Source organism: Microcaecilia unicolor, unplaced genomic scaffold (assembly GCF_901765095.1).
Source record: "Microcaecilia unicolor unplaced genomic scaffold, aMicUni1.1, whole genome shotgun sequence".
In the NCBI taxonomy this organism is placed as follows: Eukaryota; Metazoa; Chordata; class Amphibia; order Gymnophiona; family Siphonopidae; genus Microcaecilia; species Microcaecilia unicolor.
In genome coordinates, this window is record NW_021963305.1 from 76,038 (window position 1) to 100,086 (window position 24,049).

The window sequence follows — 24,049 nt, forward strand, 5'->3', positions numbered from 1 at the left end:
CATAATTTTCCAAGTGTAGGTTTAAGTCTCCCAGGAAGATAATCCTAGAAAATTGGGACATGGCAGAGGAAATAATTTGTCCGAGGTTCCAAGGATGATTTGATTTGCCTCTTTTGAATCATCGCAGAATTTGCGCAGCATATATTCCAGTTCAGGGAAAACCCCAGAACTAACTAAAGACAATGTGGAAAAAAATCTTAAATATAAGAGCAAGTCCTTTTTTACTCTGTCTTGGAGAGTGAAGAATACCGTAACTGGGTGGATAGATGTGACACAGTCACATCAGCTTCTGTTAGTCATGTTTCTGAGATAAACAGCCCAGATCAGAAGATTCTAGCACATCCCTGAGTAACAGAGCCTTGTTCCCCACAAACCTGGCGTTGATATAAATGACAGGGACATGAGTGAGTTGAGATTTGTACTCCAAAAGGGAGACTTGTTTGGGTAATTTCAAAAAGTTTGAATTTTTTTTTTAGGCCGTCAGATGTTGGCCATTTAGTTCTGGTCTGAAACCATAGTAGTGTTCTGTTGGTATATAATGGTATTGTCTAGCAGGTATCTGACGTTACTATCAGGGTTTTTCTTAGTACAGGGTTTTCTAGACGATTATAGATTATGGGGATAGGATTAGGCACTAAGTTATCTGGTAGGTTTCTATCCAACGTGCTCAAAAGGGCTTAGCAGATCCATGTGAGCCACTTCACAGTGATGACTTTTGAAGCTAATTTAAGTCAGTCGTGTTTAGCATTCTTTATCAGTCCTAAATGTACGCTGCTAAAGACTTCAGAACAGAGTCCTTCCTGAGGGTAGAAGCCACCGATGGTGAGGAGAGGTCATGGTGTTTCAGCAGCTCATAAGGTGGTGAGTTATGGCTGTACCATTGTGGCAGACTCCAAAATGATGCTGTGACTCGCTGTTACTAGGTAGGGTTCCTCTTCCACAGTCAGTTTAGAGCATGCAAGAGGCCACAGTGTAGCTTTCATGTTGTAGAGTTGTCAATTTCCTTTGTTTGCTGTTTGAATTATGGTTACGTGTACAGAGCTGAGGACAGGTATTTGTATCTAAATCTAAGATCCTCTCTGAGGGAAAAAAACAATTTTCAAATGTATGTTTATTTTTTGAAATTCTTTATTCTCATCAAAAACATAACAAGCAGAATGCAAACCAGAAAACATCCATACAATGGGAAAATAAATGTTTATAACAACCCGAAGAAAAAAAACCCCTCTACCTCCCCCCTTACTAACTCACAGATCTTTACCCTGTGTAGTGAGCAAACCCACAGGTCAAGAAATACCTCACAGACACCGATAAGGTTTTCACACTGCAGAGAGAGAATCCATTCGATCATACTTGAGGACCATTAATTTCGACATCACATACAAGTAATCAAGTTTAAACAGCAAGTATTCTTTACTAGGCAGCTCTGGCTCTCTCCAAGCCGACGCCAAACATAAGCGAGCAGCTGAGACTACCATATTAACCAGCTGAGAAGTATTAATGTCCACAGCAGGAGATGACCCACTAAGTAAACATGAAAGCATAGAAGAAGGAAATGGAAGCCCCACCAAAGCACGAAGAAATTGAGCAACCGTGTCCCAAAAACTCTGCACTTTAGGACAGGTCCACCAAACATGTTCAAAAGTGCCCTCAGAGTTGCAGTCTTTCCAACATAAGCCAGAACCCAACCCAAAAATCTTTCGTAGACGTGCAGGGGTATAATACCACTGCAATAGTAACTTATAACCATGATCTACATAATTTGAAGCAATTGAAACCTTTGTAAGTTGAGCGTAAATCGACTGCCATTGCGAGTCAGACAGGGGTGCCCCCAAGTATGCCTCCGAACGACGCTCATCGAGCTGAGGAATTGGTCTGCTATACGACAATGCTTTATGTAATCTAGATATCAAACGTTTGCCCACCCCAAGCCAAAATAGTTTCAGCAAGGCTTGATCACACCTACTCCAGTCTGGCAAAATTTTCCTACGAATGAAATTCAGTAATTGTCAATAGAAAAAGTAATCTGTTTCAAGCAACCCATATCTGTCACACAAGACCTCAAAGGGGATAATAGAACTCCTGAACTAAAAATTGGCCCAAGATCCGAAGCTCCTTTTTTTTTTCCCACCCATGGAACACCCTTGTTAAAGCTGGAGACACAAATCCTGGAGCATATAGAATGAGAGTATTAAAAAAGTACCATTGTTTTGAAAACGATGCTTAACCTAGTTGAATGCCATTCAGTAAGTGTGCATGCTGCACCATAGGGTTCAACACCAATCTGAGAGTGCAATTGAGCCAATGGTAACCACGGCAAATAGCGTAAATGCGTTCTGCTCATCACCTCTTGCTCTATTTGCAACCATCGCTTAGTGGGAGAAATAAAGCCAATCGAAAAGGGCTGTGAGTTGGGCTGCTCGATAATATCTAGCAAAATCAGGTACTCCTACCTCCCTGTGCCCTTCCTACATAGATTTGATTCCAGTGCACAAGAGGTGGCTTATCCTGCCAAGTGTAATGAAACGCCGCTGTAATTTAACCAAAAACCCTTTTGGAACAGGCAATGGAAGAGAGGTAAACAAATAGAGAAATCCTGGAAGGACATTCGTTTTGACAGCTCTAATTCGACCCACCCAAGAAATGTGTAGACCACCCCAACAATTTAAATCTTCCAGGACTTTAGTGAGTAATGGGGGGGGGGGGGGGGGGAGGGCGTAATTCAAACTAAACAACCAGTCCAAATCCACGGGGATATGCATCCCCAAACAACGAATACCCTGGGATGCCCAGTGAAGTGAAAAGCGCTCACGCAGGACCGCTAGCAGGGAGTCAGAAACCGTAAGGTTTAGGAGCTCTGACTTAGAGACATTGTGAAACCAGAAAGCCGATCGTACTGCAGCATAAGCCACTGCACCACTGGTAACGATTGGAACGGCTTTGATAAAGTAAAGAGGATATCATCGGCATCAAGTAAGATTTTGTGTTCCCGATCACTCACTCAGATCCCGTGAACATTCACGGACTGCTTGAGCTAGGGGTTCCAACGTCAAAGCAAAAATTAATGGGGGGATAGAGGGCACCCCTGACGAGTACCGTGATGAATCTGGAAAATTTCAGTGTACTTTCAAATTCTTCTTAAATATTAAATAATGCTGACAATATCATAGAGCCAAAGGTAGTGAATTCCATATTGAAACTGTTTGATAATAAAGTGATAAAGAAAAGTGTTTAACTGGTTTCAAAGTAATGGCAGTTGGAAATTGCAAGAGAAATTGATTACGTGTAATAAATCTATGTAACAAAGTCACTAAGGGGCTCGTTTTCGAAAGAGAAAAACGTCTAATAAAGTGGCATAAAGAAGCCAAATTGGTATTGTCAAACCTATTTTTAAGACATTTTTCTATGCTGTTTGCAGTGCGTCTAAATTTCAAAGGTGTGTTTGTGGGGGGGGGGGGGGGGGGGGGGGGGGGGGCATGTTAAGGGCGGAATTTGGGCATTCTAAGACTTGGGACATTTTTCAGCCATAATGGAACAAAACAAAACCATCCAAGACTATTTGTTGTTATTATTTGTTACATTTGTTCCCCGCGCTTTCCCACTCGAGGCAGGTTCAATGCGGCTTACATAGTAATAGGGTTACAAGGTATTGCAGAGGGAGTACAAGCCGTGTTAGACCTGTTTTTATAACAAGGTGCCCTAGATGACCAGATGACCACTGGAGGGAATCAGGGTTGCCCTCTCCTCCCACCCCCTAAAAAAGCGATTTAAAACATTACTTACCAGCCTCTATGCCAGCCTCAGATATTAGGTCCATTACAGCAGCATGCAGGTCCCTAAAGTAGTGCAGTGGTGGATTCAGTGCACTGCAGACAGGTGGACCCAGGCTCATACCCCCCCACCTGTTACACTTGTGGAGGAAACTGTGAGCACTTTTAAATTCAGCAGAAACCCACTGTACCTACATATAGGTGCCCCCTTCACCCATAAATGCTATTGTAGTGGTGTACAGTTGGGGGTAGTGGGTTTTTTTTTTTTTTGGGGGGGGGGGCTCAGCAGACAAGATAAGGGAGCAATGGTGAGATGTGTACCTGGGAGCATTTATTTGAAGTCCACTGCAGTGCCTCCTGAGGTGCCTCATTGCTCTGCTGGGGATGTCTGAGGGACCAGGCTACTAAAAATGTTGGTCCCTCCTACATCCCAATGGTTTGATTTTATCCGTTTTTCACTTGGACATTTTTGTTCTGAAAATGGTTAAAAAAAAAAAAAAAAAACCTCCAAAATACAAACGAACAAAGCACAAAACCTTGTTTGAAATGGCATTTAAAAAAAGATGTTTTTCTTATTTTGAAAATAACCTCTTTCCTATTCAGATTTTAGACATTTTTATTTATGCAGTTGTATCCTACATTTTCCCACCTGTTGGTAGGTTCAATGTGGCTTTCGTGTGTCAAGAGTCAGCAGGCTGTTTACTGCAGGTTGCAATTTAAATAGAAGGAAATTCTGTCGTAGTTTTGTTGCGGTTTGTGTGGTGCTGGGTTGTGCAAAACGTCCAAAGGAGTTAGACGTCATATTGAAAATGCCCACGTCTGTCATGTAAAGAGGAGCCGTACCAGATAAAATCTTAAACACCTTTATGCATACCTTAAAATGAATACATTCCTTAATAGGCAACCAATTTAGTTATAAATAATATTCTGTAACTGAATCATATTGTGACAACCTGAAAATCAATCTAACTGCCATATTCTGCGTTATCTGCAGTCGGTTGATTAGTTTTGTAGAGCAACCAGTAAGAACCAAATTGCATTAGTCAAATCTGGCTAGTACGAGCCACTGAACAAACACTCTGAAGGACCCGACAGAAAAGTGTGTTGTTGTTGTTGTTTTTTACAGCTCTAAGCTATCTAGTAATATAGATCTTCAGGGTAATTGATTCATGCTATTCAATGTTAAGAGATTATCCAGTTCAACTCCCAGTATTTTCGACTGTAGATCTAAAGAAAATTTAGTACCATTGACTGAAAATAGGGCTTGTCGTGTGCCTTCTTTTTTTTATGTTCCTACGACCAACACATCTACCCACATAATGAGAGAAACCAGCTCTGGCCTATTAGTCATGGGGGTGCTAAAGAGAGAGAACGGCATTGCTGATCTCCACTCTGTTCGCTGCTGGTTGAATCTGTCAAAGGAATTTTGTTCTTGCCACAGAACTTTAAGCATATGTCATGCAAAAACTTTCACATGTATCTCAGAAGCCAGCCAAAGTCATTGAGGGATGTCCGTTCTTCTAAGTATGGTTGGGCTTGGACTTAAACTCAAATCTGGAAGTTTTTGAAAAGTAGATTGTCTACTGCTGTGCTGTAAGTCAGTCTCTGTTTGATGTGTGTTCATTAACTAAAAGCCAATTACACGTTTGCTACTATTAAATATCTTTAACAAAAGTAGCAACCGTTTTATTTTTTTGTGCCCTTTTTTTTGTCTCTGCAAACATGGTAACCCTAATCCAGAATTTTTCAGCCAGTGTGCTGCAACACACCTCCTCCCCAAGTTTTCCACGGGGAGTCCGGGATTCCCCTGCAGATACCCAGTCAAATTGCGCAATGCCTATGATCTCTTCCTCCCATCCCTTGGGTCTATCTCCTTTGCACCGCGATCTTCAAACTTTGTAGTTGCTGGCAGGAATTAGAACAGGCCTTCCTCTGACCAGCCCCAGGGTCCTTCCTTATGTTGAGACTTCCATTTGCCATGTGGGAGGGACAAGGCAGAGGGAAAGCCTCAGATTGGCCAGAGGAAGCCATGTTCTAAAGCTGCTGGCAACACAGACTTCGAAAGAATTGGAGCAGAGAGGAGAGAGAGGCCTGAGGAGTGGGTGGAGGAAGGTAAGAGAGGAGATTAGACCCGAGGGAGAGAGGAGACAGGTTGGAGATATGTGGGAGGGAAGGGAAAGGGGGAAATGGGCTGCAAGTGTGTGGGAGGCAAGGGAAAAGGGGAGACGGGCTGCACGTGTGTGGGAGGCAAGGGAAAAGGGGAGACGGGCTGCACGTGTGTGGGAGGCAAGGGAAAAGGGGGACGGGCTGCACGTGTGTGGGAGGCAAGGGAAAAGGGGGACGGGCTGCACGTGTGTGGGAGGCAAGGGAAAAGGGGAGACGGGCGGCACGTGTGTGGGAGGCAAGGGAAAAGGGGAGACGGGCTGCACGTGTGTGGGAGGCAAGGGAAAAGGGGGAGACGGGCTGCACGTGTGTGGGAGGCAAGGGAAAAGGGGAGACGGGCTGCACGTGTGTGGGAGGCAAGGGAAAAGGGGAGACGGGCTGCACGTGTGTGGGAGGCAAGGGAAAAGGGGGGAGGGCTGCACGTGTGTGGGAGGCAAGGGAAAAGGGGAGACGGGCGGCACGTGTGTGGGAGGCAAGGGAAAAGGGGAGACGGGCTGCACGTGTGTGGGAGGCAAGGGAAAAGGGGAGACGGGCTGCACGTGTGTGGGAGGCAAGGAAAAGGGGAGACGGGCTGCACGTGTGTGGGAGGCAAGGGAAAAGGGGGACGGGCTGCACGTGTGTGGGAGGCAAGGGAAAAGGGGGACGGGCTGCACGTGTGTGGGAGGCAAGGGAAAGGGGAGACGGGCGGCACGTGTGTGGGAGGCAAGGGAAAAGGGGAGACGGGCGGCACGTGTGTGGGAGGCAAGGGAAAAGGGGAGACGGGCTGCACGTGTGTGGGAGGGCAAGGGAAAAGGGGAGACGGGCTGCACGTGTGTGGGAGGCAAGGGAAAAGGGGAGAGGGCTGCACGGTGTGGTGGGAGGCAAGGGAAAAGGGGAGACGGGCTGCCCGTGTGTGGGAGGCAAGGGAAAAGGGGAGACGGGCTTGCACGTGTGTGGGAGGCAAGGAAAAGGGGAGACGGGCTGCACGTGTGTGGGAGGCAAGGGAAAAGGGGAGACGGGCTGCACGTGTGTGGGAGGCAAGGGAAAAGGGGAGACGGGCTGCACATGTGTGGGAGGCAAGGGAAAAGGGGAGACGGGGCTGCACGTGTGTGGGAGGCAAGGGTAAAGGGGAGACGGGCTGCACGTGTGTGGGAGGCAAGGGAAAAGGGGAGACGGGCTGCACGTGTGTGGGAGGCAAGGGTAAAGGGGAGACGGGCTGCACATGTGTGGGAGGCAAGGGAAAAGGGGAGACGGGGCTGCACGTGTGTGGGAGGCGAGGGAAAAGGGGAGACGGGCTGCACGTGTGTGGGAGGCGAGGGAAAAGGAGAGACAGGGCTGCACATGAAGGGAAGAGAGAGGGAAAACAAGATAGATCATGAGAAGGAGGCAGAGAAATTGAAGGAAGCTGAATGTGAAAGATCAGAACCAAATAGACATCGGGCAGGAGGTTAGAAAAGAAATTGCAAATGGAAAGGAGGCCCTGGAAACAGAGTTAAGAGCACAGATATAGGAAAGCAGAACCAGAGATTGGGAACAAGATAATTGGAATAATAAAATCACCAAAGATAGGAAAAATGATTTTATTTTCAGCTTAGCAATCAAATTATATTGATGTTGAGCATTTACATCTGTTGGATTTATTTGTACTGTACCGGAGGATGTATTCTATTTCTCTAGTGTTGCACGATATGCAGAGTCTGGTATCTCTGCTTTCAGTTTTTGTCTTTGTATCAGGTGAAAGTCCTGCTCTGTATTTGCAACTGAGGTGAAAGATTCTGCTGGTATCTGTGTCCATGTTGTTCTAGTTTCCCAGTAGCAGGTATACTGGTGTTCTATTGTATTTCAGTTGCATAATTAAGCGAATTAACTACTTCTGAAGGTTACAGGTATGGGTGGGGATGGAGGAGATTACTTGTGGGGGTGGAATGGATCTTAGCGGGGACAGGCAGGTATGGGTTAGATTCCAGTGGTGCACCTTGTAAGTGTGCTGCGAGGTGAAAAAGATTGAAAATACTGCCCTAATCATAGTGCAGCTGTAACACCTAGTAGCCTGGCGTAGGGCTCTGATTGCAGGGTTTTGGAAGGAGCCTTGGTGCATGTTCCCAGCTGGAGATCATGCACCAGGGGTCCGGGTGGGGGAAGGGTAGCTTTGAAGGAAGATCCCAGCACTGCTGCCAGTTGAGCCCAAAGCCAGAAAGAGCAGGAGGAAGTTGTTGGTAAAAAAAAATAATCTACTATAATAAAAAGCAACTTAAACGTTCTGAGGACACTGACGTCACTGAAGTCAGTCAGTCTCCCAGAACGGTTCGTGGATTCATGGTGGTGAAGCCACCCCACAGACCCGTGCCCCGCCCTCGCGTCAAACGTCATGACGTCGAGGGCAGGAAAAAAAAAAAACAACTAAACAAACGGTTCGCACCCACGCAGGGGGAGGAGGAGGAGGAGTACGTTTTTCCCTACTCCTCCCCCTGCCAACCCACCCGCGGAAAGGGGACGCACCTCCAAAGCTCCGGAGTGCAAATGACTCCGGAGACCACTGTTCCCACATCCAACATCCCCCCCCCCGCACCAAACCTTAAAAAATACAAGCCCTGCCCACAGATTCGTTGACCCCCCCCCCCCTCCAGCACCCCCCCCCCCGCAACAACCCCCTCCTGAGACACCCACCTTCGCGTTGCTTTGCCGGCGGGGGACCCGAAACCCCGCCAGCACAAGCCCTGTCTGCTCACTACGGCGTCATCTTCGGCGTTCCTAGCCTGTGGAGGCAGGGCTTCTGTGCGTCTGACGTCCTGCACATGCATGACGTCAGACGCACAGAACTCCGCCCTGCACAGCTACCAACGCCGACGATGACGCCATAGTCAGCACACAGGACTTGTGGTGGCGGGGTTCCGGGTCCCCCGCCGCCAAATCAACGTGAAGGTGGGTGCGATGGGCACAGTGGGTCGGATGGCTGCGGCCGGATGCATCGCCGTGGGTGGGATGGTGCCGGGAGGGGGGGGGGCATCGCACCTCACAGGCAACTGCTAAATGAGGAAAACCTTGCTAGCGCCCGTTTCATTTGTGTCAGAAATGGGCCTTTTTTACTAGTAATAATAATAATAATACAGAGATTTGGACGAAGCAGAAAGGATTCCTACTTTGAAAGATGTGACGGGAATATTGAGTTACAGGGTAAAGTGCAGCTCTTCTCTGGGTTAGGGACTCATAGCGCTGTAACTTATCACTGTTGCTTGTTGCTACTGCAGATTAATATCACTCGGCGTTTGTGGAGTACGACCTTCCTCTGCACGGTCCCCTGCAAAGATACAGTGCCTGTCATCGCCGTGTCGGCTTTTGTTCTCTTCCTGCCTGTTGTCTTCTACCTCAGCAGCTTTCTCCACTCTGAACAGAAGAAACGTAAACTCATTCAGCGTAAGTAAACTTGGTAGAGATGATTCCCTTGAGCAGCCACACAAGTGGGTGATGCCATCTGATGGTGCTGACCTGGAATTGCTGTCTGAGCTCAGAAAGAAGTAGAAATACGCATCCATGTCCCTGTGCCAGTACCTCGGTTCCTTGTTTTTCCAATCTGTTGATCTCTGTACTGTTCTCAGGGGGCCTTTTACTAAGCTGTGGTAAAAATGGCTGATTTTTCCAGTTGCATTAGCACACGCCCATTAAAAAAAAAAAAATCCATATGAAAACGTATCTATTTCGTAGGTAGTAAGGGCTTATGTAGGTACCCTGTGATAACCAGTTAGCCTACACTAATGGATCTGATTAGCTCAGAGATACCCACTTCCTCCATCTGATGTGTCTCCCCAATACAAAATTATTAAGGTCCTCCTGCAATTTCTCACAGTCCATATGCGATTTAACAACTTTGAATAAGAGCAGATACCTAAGCGGTTTACATAACATATAGTAAACATAGTAGATGAAGGCAGAAAAAGACCTGCACGGTCCATCCAGTCTGCCCAAGAAGATAAATTCATATGTGCTACTTTTTTATTTGTACTGTCCTCTTCAGTGCACAGACCGTATAAGTCTGGCCAGCCCTATCCCCGCCTCCCAACCACCAGCTCTGGCACAGACCCTATAAGTCTGCCCAGCACTATCCCTGCCTCCCAACTACCAGTCCCGCCTTCCACCACCAGCTCTAGCACAGACCATATAAGTTTGCCCAGCACTATCCCCGCCTCCCAACCACCAGTCCCGCTTCCCACCACCGGCTCTGGCACAGACCGTATAAGTCTGCCCAGCACTATCCCTGCCTCCCACCACCGGCTCTGGCACAGACCGTATAAGTCTGCCCAGCACTAGCCCCGCCTCCCAACCACCAGCTCTGCCACCCATTCTAGGCTAAGCTCCTGAGGATCCCTTCCTTCTGCACAGGATTCCTTTATGTTTATCCCATGCATGTTTGAATTCTGTTACCATTTTGATCTCCACCACCTCCCGCGGGATGGCATTCCAAGCATCCACCACCCTCTCCGTGAAAAAATACTTCCTGACATTCTTCTTGAGTCTGCCCCCCTTCAATCTCATTTCATGCCCTCTCGTTCTACCGCCTTCCCATCTCCGGAAAAGGTTTATTTGCGGATTAATACCTTTCAAATAACATTTACAGAAATACAGAAAAGAGAAACGGCAGAAAAGGCATATTAAAGTAACCAGGGATAGGAAACCAGGTAGAGAAGAGATGGATTTTCACGTACGCTAATTTGACATTTGTCCTGCATTACGCCATTTTAAGCTGCAATAAGTGCTCATGTGGCTATAAATTCTTCACTCAACGTGTAATTAAACTCTGGAATTCGTTGCCAGAGAATGTGGTAAAGGTGGTTAGCTTAGCGGAGTTTAAAAAAGGTTTGAACAGCTTCCTGAAGGAAAATCCATAGACCGTTATTAAATTGACTTGGGGAAAATCCACTATTTCTGGGATAAGCAGTATAAAATGTTTTGTACATTTTTGGGATCTTGCCGGGTATTTGTGACCTGGATTGGCCACTGTTGGAAACAGGATGCTGGGCTTGATGGACCTTTGGTCTTTCCCAATAGGGCAATACTTATGTACTTATGCCCAATGTTGCATCACTTTGCACTTGTCCACATTAAATTTCATCTGCCATTTGGATGCCCAGTCTTCCAGCTTGCTAAGGTCCTCCTGCAATTTCTCACAGTCCATATGCAATTTAACAACTTTGAATAGTTTTGTGTCATCTGCAACTGTGATCATCACCTCACTCATTGTTTTCATTTCCAACTCATTTATCAATATGTTAAATAGCAGCAATCCCAGTACAGATCCCTATGGCCCTCCATTATTCACCTTCCTCCATTGAGAGAAAATAGCCTCTTATCCCAGGCCTTTTCCGTTTCCTCAGGGGCGGCAAAACTAGCAACTGCAGCAGGCCTTGAGTGTTTGTGTCTAATGAAGACCCCTTTCCAGCCACTCTCCCTTTGCTCAGAAGCTGGCCAGGTGGAGGGTATTAGCAGCGCTGCTCCTGGTAGGAAAGTTGCTGTGCTGGACACTTGAGGAGATGGGTAGGGAAGGAAAGAGGCTGGATATTTCATGGAGCGTAAGAAACGGGTGAGGCTGGAAAAGAGTTTTTTTTTCAGAATTCCTTCAATTCACAAGCCTTTCTATTATTAATGGCTTGCCCAACTGCAATTTTAAACTAAAAGCCACACTGGGGCTCATTTTCAAAGCACTTAGCCTTCCAAAGTTCCATAGAAACCTATGGAACTTTGGAAGGCTAAGTGCTTTGAAACTATACCTCTATATAGTCTCATTATGGGACCATAGTCTTGAACTATCTTTACTCCTGCTGGAATTCTGCGCAAAAGCATTCAAAATTCTGCACACAAAATTTGCAGATCTGCAGGTTTTAGTCATAACTTAATCAATATTGCAGCCCGCCTCCCCTGTACAGATACCATTTGTATTTTTCCCAGCATCCATATATTTTTCCAGCCCTTCCCTGCACCCACACATAGCATACACCTTTTTTTTACAGCTTCCTCCCTCCACCCACCCACACGCCATCCATATTTTTTTTTCAGCCGCCCATGCACTCACCCGTGAGGTAGGAGCAGGAGGAGCTGCATGGGAGTACTCTTTGGGGCAGGAAAGAACTCCACTCTTTCCTGCTTGCTGCTCTGGACCGGTGCTGCCCCTTTTTCCTAATGGCCACTAAAACTTCCTGCGGCAGTCTTACAAGATTACTGCTTGAAGTCTCAGTGGCCATTTTGAAAAAGCAGAGCTATTGGCAGGGAGGAGTGGGGTTCTTTCCTGGCCCTGAAGAGGCCTCTAGACCACCAGGGCATACTCAGGCCTGGGGAGGGCCCACCAAGGCTCAAAGGGGGGTGGGTTGGTGTGGTGAGGGAGCCAGCAAGCCATTCCTGTGGGCTGGGGAGGCCAGCCAATCAATTTCCCTCATAGCGTAGATTCTGCACAAAAATGTTGAATTCTGTGCGGCTGCAGAATTCTGCGCTCCAGCAGGTTTCGTTATGCTCAGCTTGAGTTCTCTCTTACTGAGCAAATGTCACTTTCCATTATGTTCATTCCCACTATTCCAGGACAAGTGGGTAGTTATGTCCATCGACCAGCAGGTGGAGATAGAGAATACTGAACTGAACACCACTACATAGCTCCCTGCTGGCAGCTCAGCTCCTCAGTATCTTCTATCTCCAGCAGGTAGATGGACAGACTTCCTCTGTCTCTTGTTCTGAGGCATTGCTCCTGGTCCAGTTGGTCAACTGGTTCCCAGTTGAGCATAGTGGGCAGACATACCTGGTGGTGCTGGTTCCCTGTTGTGCTTTCCCCCCTGGAGTGTTCTGCTTTCTTATGGGAGCCTGCTCTGCAACCAGTCTGCTTCAGAAGATAAGGAACGGTGCAGGCAGCGCAGTAAGTTTGGCGGGCTGGTGGTGCTGTGCCCTCCCGTGACGGGGTGGCTGTGTCCCCTGGGAGCATGACCCCGGGGTAGTGTGTTCTCTGCTGTGCTTTGGGCCTCAGGACATCCTTGGGAACGATTTGTGTCTGCTCACCAAAAAAAAAAAAAAAGACCTTTATGGTTGAGTTGTGCTGCACTCCGGTTTAAAAAAAAGAAAAAGCACACGAAAGACAAGCGAGTGTGTAGCGCAGTGCGCCACATGCTTTCCCTTGTTGTGACAATCTTCATTCATGGTAGCCCCTGCTGGAAGTGCGAGGAGCTGCCCATCTCGCAGCAGGTGGGGCTCCTCCTCGGGCTGCTGCACGGTGTGCAGTCCGGTTCCCGAGTGGAGGAGTTGAGTCGGGGCTCACGCACACAGAGCGCCCCCAGTTCAGCGTCCCGGCACTTCGCCTCAGAGGGAGGCGGGAATGGCAGCCATTTTGTCGGCGCGAGGGCCTGTGCAGACAGTTGTAGCAGTGGGGATCTCTTCCGGGGGGGGGGGGGGGGGGGGGGGCTTTGTCACCAGCCACAGGCCTGGTATTTTGTGCAGGTCCTTAGTTCTATGGCAGCGGCCATGGAAGGGGTTCTTTCTTCTCTCATACGGCCGCTTTAGGGGGCCCTGCTCAGCCGCTGGCCTCAGGTTTCAGAGGGCGGTGGCATCTGGCTCTTTTGCTGTCTGTCTGACTATCAGTCAGTGCATGAGGGGGTTGCTGCTTCCCCAGTCATTGACCCTGGGAAGGTCCTCCTCGAGCCTGCTTTGGGAGGTGGTGTCTATGGATACCAGCTTCTCGGACTGGGGAGTGCCCTTTGGTGGGGTTCCTTGGTGCAGGGCTCTTGCTCTCCAAGGAGGGCATTGGCACTCTATCCTCTGGAGCTGCGTGCAGTGAGCCGAGCTCTGGAAGCCTTTGCCCTACTGTTGGGAATGCCGCCATTTGGGCCTTTCGGTCTTGCCTGCGGTAGTTGCCTTTTTTCGCCTCGTAGGGGGGACTCCTAGCAGTCTGCTGGCAGGGGAATCCAGCTTGTTAACAGACGGTGCAGTGAGACTTCGGTTGTGCCTTTGGCTGGTTTGCGGGGTCCCTCAATATGGAGACAGACTTGCTCAGTCGATACACTCTGGTTTCCAGCAGAGGGAGCGGTTGGTCGAGCCGTTTTCAGCTGGTGGCCTAGTCCTATGTCTAGGTTCCTCGGTGCTTCAGCCACTGCCAGGCATAGGACTCTAGGGATCTATGCGCCCCTGCGATGGTTGTGTCTGAGCGAGAGACCTCCGTATACCTTCCCCCATGCCAATTTTAGGCTGGCTGTGGGGGAGAGTGGCAGACCTTCGGGGCAGGGTGATCCTGGTCTCCAGCCTGGCCATGTCTTCTATGGTATGCAGATCTCGTGAGGCTCCTGGTTAGGAGGCCATTGTGGTTTTGAGGTCTTTCTGTCAGGGCCTAGAGGCCATAGAGGTTCCCTCTCCTCTTTCCTTTGGTCCTGCGGCCTGGCCCTGGAGAGGGCTTGGCTGAGGAAGAAAGGTTATTCGCTTTCAGTGGTGGCTTCCCTGCTTTGGGCCGGGAAACGCTCTTCCTCATCGGCGTCTGCCAGAGTGTGTTTCTAAGTCTGGCGTGCTGTGAGGCTTTGGGCCGCCATTGCGTCCTCTCTAGGACACTTTCTGGCTTACTTTCAGGGCTGCTTGCAGGAGTCTTCTTTAGCTGCTCCTTCTGGACTGAGTTCTTTTTCTGGTCCTTCGGGTACTTCAGCACTCCTCGTTTGAGCCTGTTGATAGGTGGCCCTCGTTCTGTGGCACCATTGGCTTAGTTGGCTAAAGCACCTGTCTAGTTCTCTCTTTGTCCATGGTGTTCTTTGAGGTGTTTCTGTCAACCTGTTGCTTCTCGCAACTTCAGTCTCTTTCTCTCTTGGAAGGTCCCTTTATCCGTTTTTCGGACGCAGGGGTCTCACTTGGGGGCAGTACCATCCTTCTTGCCTTAGTGTTTGTTGGTCTTTTTCCGTAGTCAGCGGTCTGTTTTTTGGAAGCTTCTGGTCTTAGCAGGGTGATCTTGCATTTCATGGTTCCCGATGGTTTTCTCCATTCGTTTGGTCCTATTGGGCTGTTTGGTAAACAGCAAGGGGTCTCATGTTGCACAAGACTTTCTTTGCCCAGTGGGTGAAGGTGGCTGTGGTCTCAGCCTGTATCCTGGGAGGCGCTTAGGTTGAAGGCTCTCTCTCCTGGACGTGTGGCTGCGTCTTGGGTGGAGGCTTTGTTGTCTTCTCTGATGGCTATCTGTAGGTCAGCGGCGTACACTTCGCTGCATACTTTCAGTAAGTATGGTAGAATGGCTGGTGCCACTCAGGCACCAGCTACATTTGGGGCGTCGGTTCTGCGTATGGCAGATTCGGCTTCCCACCCTTGTAGGGATAGCTTTTGACCATCCCACTTGTCCTGGAATAGTGGGAATGAACGTAATGGAAGGAGAAATTAGGTCTTACCTGATAATTTTTTTTCCATTAGTTCTTCACACTATTCCAGGAGCCCTCCCGTGTTGCAATGCTTTTGTTGGTGTCTCTATGTACTGTCTTTGTATCCTGTTTTCCATGGACCTTATCTTTGAATGGTTCTTGGGGCTGGGTATGTTGATTGCTGACCATGCTCCTGATTGGGTGTGTTTTCTTCCTTGCTTGAGGATGGATACTGAGGAGCTGAGCTGCTAGCAGGGAGCTATGTAGTGGTGCTCAGTTTTGTATTCTCTATCTCCACCTGCTGGTCGATGGACATAACTACCCACTTGTCCTGGAATAGTGTGAAGAACTAATGGAAAGAAAATGATCAGGTAAGACCTAATTTCTCCTTCTCCATTACCTGTAATGGGGGTTTTCTGTGGACAGTAAGAGAAATCAGCCACTTAATTCCTCCCAGCACTCTTTGTTGAAGCTAATCTCTGTAAGACCTATGTTAATATGTGGCCTGGCTTCAGACTTACCACTGGAATAGTGGTGGGCTAAGCTATACAGGCAAAAGCAACTGAAAAGTACTGACTAGGCCAAATAACAAGCTAATGATGTCATATTTGAGAATCTGCAAAAAGCAGGTTTGAACAATGGGTCTTAACACAACCAGGTACAACTTTCTAATTGAATATAGCACCTATAATGAAATAAAAATGGGCAAAAGGAATAAAATGAGGTTTTTAAAGTGGGACTTATTTTCCATCAGATGGCACTGAGATCATAACATGTTATGAAAGGTATTACTAAAGAAAGATGTGAAACTGGTATCTTAACAGAAAGATATTTTGGTAAACGACAAAAACTAAATGTTCCAAAAACATGTTGACTTTAACGGATATGGGGCAATCTCTTGAAATAGCTAGAACGGAAAGACAGATGGTACAGATGCGCATGTGGCCGGATGCGAAAGTATGATCTCAGAAATTGAGAAATATTAGAAAAAAAAAGTTCCCCTCACAATTGACTTCTATTGAGAGCTGTGGGTATAAAAGAAGGGAAATTTTGGCTTAGTTTCGGAGTTCTCCCCAACGCTTGCTCAGACGGCAAGGCCCTGTGCGACTGAAACCGGAGTCTGTTTGATGTCTGTACTTAATTGAACAACTTGGTAAGATTAAAGTCTTCTTTCTGAAATTTATCTCTGTCTTTATTTCCAATAATTCTTTACCTGTCATTCTAACTTAAAACTAAGCCACATACAACTCACACACACTCTTTACACTAAGTTTCATAGATTTCTAATACTATATATATATGGGAACTTAAATGGACAAAGATCTACCTAGATCCTGATAGATAGAAGACTATGGTCATGGACAGTATCCTAGACTTATGCCTTCTGGTATCTACACAAGAGACATATCACTGGGATGGAATATCAAAAGGATTTAGGCAGGCGGCCCACCACATAGTAGAATTTCTGGGGTACAAAGAGGGCCCTTAAATTTACACCTAGCATACTGATGCAAAGATGTAGATGCGCAGAAACCAACGCATACTCAAAGACTTTTAGTTTTTCCCTGAGCTCTACAAGAGCTAATATTTCAGCAGTATTTGACCTCGCCACCTTGTGTGGCTCATTTATCCTGCTGTTTACTGAGAAGCCAAGACTGCCAAGACCTGTCGCTTCTTCCTCTTCAACATCAGCAAAATTCGCCCTTTCCTATCTGAGCACACCACATGAACTCTCGTCCATGCTCTCATTACCTCTCGCCTTGACTACTGCAACTTACTCCTCACCGACCTCCTACTTAGCCATCTATCCCCCCCTTCAATCTGTTCAGAACGCTGCCGCACGTCTTATATTCCGCCAGAACTGATATACTCATATCACCCCTCTCCTCAAGTCACTTCACTGGCTTCCGATCAGATACCGCATACAATTCAAGATTCTCCTTCTTACCTACAAATGCACCCGTTCTGCAGCTCCTCACTACCTCTCTACCCTCATCTCCCCCTATGTTCCCGCCCGTAACCTCCGCTCACAGGACAAATCCCTCTTTTCAGTTCCCTTCTCCACCACTGCCAACTCCAGGCTCTGCTCATTCTGCCTTGCCTCACCCTATGCTTGGAACAATCTTCCTCAACCCCTACGCCAAGCCCCTCCCTACCCATCTTCAAATCTCTGCTTAAAACTCACCTCTTCAATGCTGCTTTCGACACCTAACCTCACGAGAAATATAGTATGCCCCCCAATCTATCTGCCTTATCAGACGGACTCTACACTTGTCTTTAGATTGTAAGCTCCTTGAGCAGGGACTGTCCTTCCATGTTTAAATTGTACAGCGCTTTAACCCTAGTAGCGCTTTAGAAATGTCAAGTAGTAGTAGTAGAAGCCCTGTTACAAGTAAGCAGTTTCATTATAGAGGTGCCTGTGTTTTATCAATCAGTAAAGATGCCTGTTTTGGTTTCCAATTTTAATTCCTGCCCTTATGGCAGCACAGGTCAGAGGAGACAGGAGGGAATGACTAGGTTCAGAGTATACTTGTACTGGGTTTCTACTGGGAAACATAATCCATGCCTCTCAGCCAGAAAATTGTTCATGTGTTGGGATTTAAAAAAAAAATGAGGCAAACAAACCCCCAGCAGCCACAGATGAAGGGCTTCTAGAGCCCTGGGGCAAACTGTTTTTAAGCTCGGGGCAAGTTACATGCAGATTCAAATCAATATTTCTCAGTCCCCATGGCTTACAATGCAATCTTGTAGCTGAGGCAGTGAAGGGTTATATAACTTGGCCAAGGCCACAAGGACCTTACTGGGTTTTAAACCTTGACTTCCCTGGTTCTCAGTCTGCTGCTTTAACGATTAGGCTTCTCCAAGCAGAAGAGGAGCCAGAAGACTGTCATTTCAGAATTTCAAAAATAAGTATTTGCCGTACATTCATTGCTGCTTGTATTCAGAATAGTAGATTGGAGAATGGCTTCTTGTAGGGAGGTGATTTTATGAAAGTTACTACTACTACTACTTAACATTTCTAAAGCGCTACTAGGGTTACGCAGCGCTGTACAATTTACATAGAAGGACAGTCCCTGCTCAAAAGAGCTTACAATCTAGTAGACAAGTGAACGGTCAAATTGGGGCAGTCTGGATTTACTGAACGGTAAGAGTTAGGTGCGGAACGCAGCAATAAAGAGGTGGGTTTTAAGCAGAGATTTGAAGTTATGGAAGAACCCAAAGACTTAGCCTTTCTTTTGTTAGAAGGGAACATAAGAACATTACAGTTGCTGTGCTGGGTCAGACGTAAGGTCGATATAGCCCAGTATCCTGTTTCCAACAGTGGCCAGTTAGGTCACAAGTACCTGGGAGAAGTCCCAAAAAGTAGGAAGATCTCCGGGACAAGCAGTGGCTTTCCCTAGGCTTACCTTGATAATGGTTTATGGACTTTTCCTCCAAGAATTTTCCAAACCTCTTTTTTTTTTTAACCCAGCTGCATTAACATCCTATACCGGCTTGCTCTAGCAGTGAGTTCCAGAAATTAACTATTCGTTGAGTGAAAAAAAAAAAACTATGTGACTTCATGAAGTGTCTCCTAGTCTTTATACTCACTGTACTTTTTGAAAGACTACAAAATCGATTCATGTTTGCTTGTTCAACCACTCAGGATTTTGTAGACCTCAATCAAATATCTTAGCAGTCTCTTTTCTAAACCGAAGACTTAGCCTTTCCTCATACGAGAGGAGTCCCATCCCCTTTATCATTTTAGTTGCTCTTCTATGAACCTTTTCTAACTCTGCTATATCTTTTTTGACATACGGCAACCAGAAATGAACGCAGTACTCAAGGTGAAGTCACACACCATGGAGTGGTACAGAGGTATTATGATATTCTTTGATTTTATCTTCTAATCCTTTCCTAATGGTTTCTAAAATTCTGTTTGCTTCTTTGGCTGTCACCACACACTGAGCAGAACATTTCCCCTTAGGTATTGTTCAGGATGATTAGGGTTATTCTTCCCAGTGTGCTTCACTTTGCACTTGTCTACCTTAAAAGCTGTCTGCCATTTGGATGCACCAGTCTTCCCGTTCCGTAAGGTGGTCCTGCAATTTTTCCACAGCCCACATGCAATTTAACTTTGAATAGTTTTGTGCTAGCTTAAAGTTGTTAAATCGCACGTGGTCTGTGGAAAAATTGCAGGAGGACCTTAGGAAATTGGAAAACTGATGCATCCAAATGGCAAATGACATTTAATGTGGACAAATGCACAGTGATGCATGTTGGGAAGAATAACCCAAATCATAATTACCTGATGGTAGGTTCTACCTTAGGAGTCGGTACCCAAGAAAAAGATCTAGGTGTCGTCACAAAATCTGCTCCGTGTGCAGTGGTATCCAGAAAAGCAAACAAGTCGAGGAATTATTAGGAAAGGGATAGAAAGTAAGACAAATAATATTCTAATGCCTCTATCGCTCCATGGTGTGACCTCACCTTGTGTGCAATTCATAAGTACATAAGTAATGCCACACTGGGAAAAGACCAAGGGTCCATCGAGCCCAGCATCCTGTCCACGACAGCGGCCAATCCAGGCCAAGGGCACCTGGCGAGCTTCCCAAACGTACAAACATTCTATACATGTTATTCCTGGAATTGTGGATTTTTCCCAAGTCCATTTAGTAGCGGTTTATGGACTTGTCCTTTAGGAAACTGTCTAACCCCTGGTTGCTATATCGCAGATATGTACTATAGTCCTTGTCCCAAGCCACCGTAATCTTTCATCTACTCTTATTTTTATTCCTCTTCTTTATATATCAGTTTAAACAAGGTAATACTCTGTAGCAAAATATTTTCTTCGGGGATCATCAGATATTAATGCTGCTCTCACCATATGAACACAACTTTCAATGTTCTTTTACCCATCCAGGAAAAATGGTTCTTTTCATAAGGCCTCTTTCAGATGGCCAAAGGCCTTGTCAGCCACCCTATCCCATTTTAGTTTGTTTGGCTGGGAATTACATAGCATACTGGTTAAATCTGTGGCTGGCTCTGTGAAACGAGGTATAAATTTCCTGTAATACTCAACTAATCCCAGGAAAGCCCTCAGTTATTCTTTGTCTTAGGCACCTTCTGGGTAGCCTCCACCTTGACAGCCATGGATTTTCCCTTTCCTACACAATGGCCAAGATACTGTACCTCCATTTGTCCCAAGGCACACTTCTTTGGGATGGCCATTAGTCCAATCTGTCTTAGGGCTTCACAGACTGCTCCCAAGTGGGGTCAAATGCGCCTCCCACGTGGCTGAGAACACTAACACATCATCTAAATAGGCCCTGGCATACGCCTGACGCGGTTTAAGTATGGCATTCATTACCCTTTCAAATGTGAGCATTCTGGACTGATACAGGCCTTGGTGGGTCACAAATGCTGTCTTGTCCCAGGAGCTTTTCTCTAATGAGATCTGCCAAAACACTTTTGTGAGGTCAAGGGTCAACAGATACTGCCCCCCCCCCCCCCCAGCTGTTCTATCAAGTCATCTATTCTGGGCATTGGGTACGCATTGAAATATGAAACCCTATTTACCTCCCTAAAATCAACACAAAACAGAGTACTTCTGTCCGGCTTCGGGAGTAATACTGTGGGGCTGGCCCACTCGCTGTTGGATTCTGTGATAACCCCTAACTGTAGCATCTCCACTACTTCCCATTCTATCTCTTCTTGCTTAGCTTTGGGTAAGTGGTACAGTCTCTGTCCGGTTGGGTTATGACCTGATGGATTCTAATTCGACCATGTCCTGGTAAGGAGGAAAAGACATTTTGAACCAATGTACTAAAGCTTGCAACTGCACTTTTTGGGCCGTTTGAAACATCCTAACGGGGTGTTCCTCCTTCCTTCCCCCTGTCTCTGGTCCCATCGCCTTCATCTATACCTGCGTCAGTAATTAACCCATCCCTCTCCACCCAGGGCTTCAATAATTTGACATGGTAGACCTGCTTCTTACCTCAGCCTTGGCTTATTTCGTATGTCCAGGATCCAGTTCGACGTGTCACTACAAAGGGCCCCTTCCACTGAGCTAGTAACTTATTTTGGGAGGTAGGAAGAAGTACCAAAACTTTGTCTTGAACTTTAAATTCCTGTTCCCTTGTCTTTTGGTCATAGTAACTCTTTTGCCTTCCCTGGGCCTGGCCTAAGTTGGTTTTAGCTATTTCCCAGACGTGTGTTAAATTCTTTCTTAGTTCCTGTACATATTCAGGAGCCCAGGTCACTTCTTGGGTCCTCCCCACCCATTCCTCCTTGACTTATGTCCAACAGGTTCCTAGGCTGTCGCCCAAACATTAATTCAAAGGGTGAGAACCCCACCAATTCCTGTACCGCTTCCCTGTATTTGAATAGCACATAAGGAAGGATCACATCCCAACAGGCTCTGTCACCAAAAAGGGGAAACTATCCTATAATTGAAAGTAAGGTGACCCTTCCCCATGGTATTCTCTCGACCGAGTGGACACCCAGCTCTCCTTCAGGGTTAAGGTCTCTTGCATTCCTTCCCAATCCCTGCCTAGAATTAGGGGGAAATGTTCCATCCCCCTCCATCCTTTTTATTTTAATTCCAGTTCTATCTTTTTCCTCCTCTTACTTTATGCTATGTAGTCTGTAAGCCGCCCAGACATCCCCTTGGTGGGCAGGATAGCAAGTCTATGAATACAATTGAAACACTGTACAATTGCTACTCTTAAGGACTGGGTTTTCCCCTCCCAAATAAGATCTATCTTGTATTTAGGTTCCTGTTTAGAATCCAAGTATACACACCAAACCTGTACCATTGCAGTGAAGTTCCCAGCTTTTCCACGACCCCTAATTTCCTTGCTAGGGATTCCGACACCAGGGATTGGTTACTTCCTGTGTCGATGAGGGCTACTAAGTCAATTCCCTCCACATGTACCCCACACTTCAAGGGCTACTCCTCTCCCACTTCTTGCTACCAAGAATCCACTGATCCAGAAAAGGAGCAGTCCATCAAAGGACACTCCCCCTATTTCCCCACAACTGAAATACCTTAGGAGAGCTGCCAGCGGAGGTAGTGTAGTGGTTAGGGCTGAGAAATGGAGAAAGCCAGGGTTCAGATCCCATTGGCACGCCTTGTGACCATTGCCTCGGCTCAAATTCAGATTGTAAACCCTCCTTGCCTGAGTTGTAGTTCAACTTGAGATTGACTTGGAAAAGGTAATACAGAAAATACATCCCTCAAACATTTTTCTCTTCCTTTTCAGCCAAGCGTGTGGCGTCGAGCCCCAGTCTAGTGAACATCCAGAACAAATGCAGCTGAGTGGTGGAAAGAGAGGAGCAAGGAAGGAGTTCCTCTGGAGAGCAGTGGTGACGAGAGCCCTGCACGAGGGACAAGAAGGCAGTAGAGCTGCCAGTCATAACCTGCTGGACAGAGTTATCCATGAGGATCATAGGCAGGAACATTGACTTTGCAGCTGTTGATGCCTGCCTGCCTGTCTTTCTACTGGCGAAGACTAGAAATAACTTGATTTATTGTGTCTTTTGTCTGTCTTACTACTTTTGTACCTCATGGTCATAGGGTTGAACACTGGCTTTTTTTTTTTTTTCTTTCTTTTTTAATACAGCAGTTTTTTTCTTGCTAAAACAGCAGCTTACTTGCTGACCTTTTTCTTGTCTTTAGTAGTTATTCTGAGGTTTTCTTTTTAGTTTGTCTCAACTTTTATGATTTTTTTTTTTTAATAATTTGACAAGTGATTTAAATCATTTTGTTTTACAAATTTCTCTGAAATGTTTGAAGGGTACTGGTGGATCTGATTGTTGTTTATGGTGTCAGCAGTTCAACTTAATGTTTCTCAGCTGCACTTTATGTTCTCCCTGGAACATCCCCAGGGTGATTCTTGTACATCTTAGCAATCAAGGATCGAAAGAGGAGTGAATGGTGGCGTCCTGCTCTTTCCCTTAAGTGTGTCATGTCCTACACCCGTCACCCATCAGAAATCCCCTTTCCTTCTCTTTCTTTTCTTTAATTTGACAAGGTCTTTATAATAATTTTCAATAGAGTTCGTTACAACGGGCCAGACAATTCCACGAAACAGTAATATTTATTTATTTTATTTATTTATTTGTTACATTTATACCCCACATTTTCCCACCTATTTGCAGTCTCAATGTGGCTTACAAAGTATCGTAAAGGCGTTTGCCATTACGGTTGATAACAAATACAAGATTGTGTTGTGGTCACATAAGTACATAAGTAGTGCCATACTGGGAAAGACCAAAGGTCCATCTAGCCCAGCATCCTGTCACCGACAGTGGCCAATCCAGGTCAAGGGCACCTGGCACGCTCCCCAAACGTAAAAAACATTCCAGACAAGTTATACCTAAAAATGCGGAATTTTTTCCAAGTCCATTTAATAGCGGTCTATGGACTTGTCCTTTAGGAATCTATCTAACCCCTTTTTAAACTCCGTCAAGCTAACCGCCGTACCACGTTCTCCGGAAACGAATTCCAGAGTCTAATTACACGTTGGGTGAAGAAAAATTTTCTCCGATTCGTTTTAAATTTACCACACTGTAGCTTCAACTCATGCCCTCTAGTCCTAGTATTTTGGATAGCGTGAACAGTCGCTTCACATCCACCCGATCCATTCCACTCATTATTTTATACACTTCTATCATATCTCCCCTCAGCCGTCTCTTCTCCAAGCTGAAAAGCCCTAGCCTTCTCAGCCTCTCTTCATAGGAAAGTCGTCCCATCCCCACTATCATTTTCGTCGCCCTTCGCTGTACCTTTTCCAATTCTAC

At 46.4% G+C, this 24,049-nt stretch overlaps 1 protein-coding gene across 1 annotated transcript in view; it reads left to right on the forward strand.

Annotated features, from left to right (window-relative positions):
- OSTM1 (osteoclastogenesis associated transmembrane protein 1) overlaps nucleotides 1–22,976 on the forward strand; it is a 34,910-nt gene extending 11,934 nt beyond the window's left edge. The window contains exons 5-6 of the mRNA XM_030189035.1: nucleotides 9,161–9,326; nucleotides 22,510–22,976. Of these exons, the coding sequence (XP_030044895.1) occupies nucleotides 9,161–9,326; nucleotides 22,510–22,565 (222 nt within the window). The 3' untranslated portion in view covers nucleotides 22,566–22,976. The remainder of the gene's footprint in view (nucleotides 1–9,160; nucleotides 9,327–22,509) is intronic.
- Nucleotides 22,977–24,049: the final 1,073 nt, after the last annotated feature.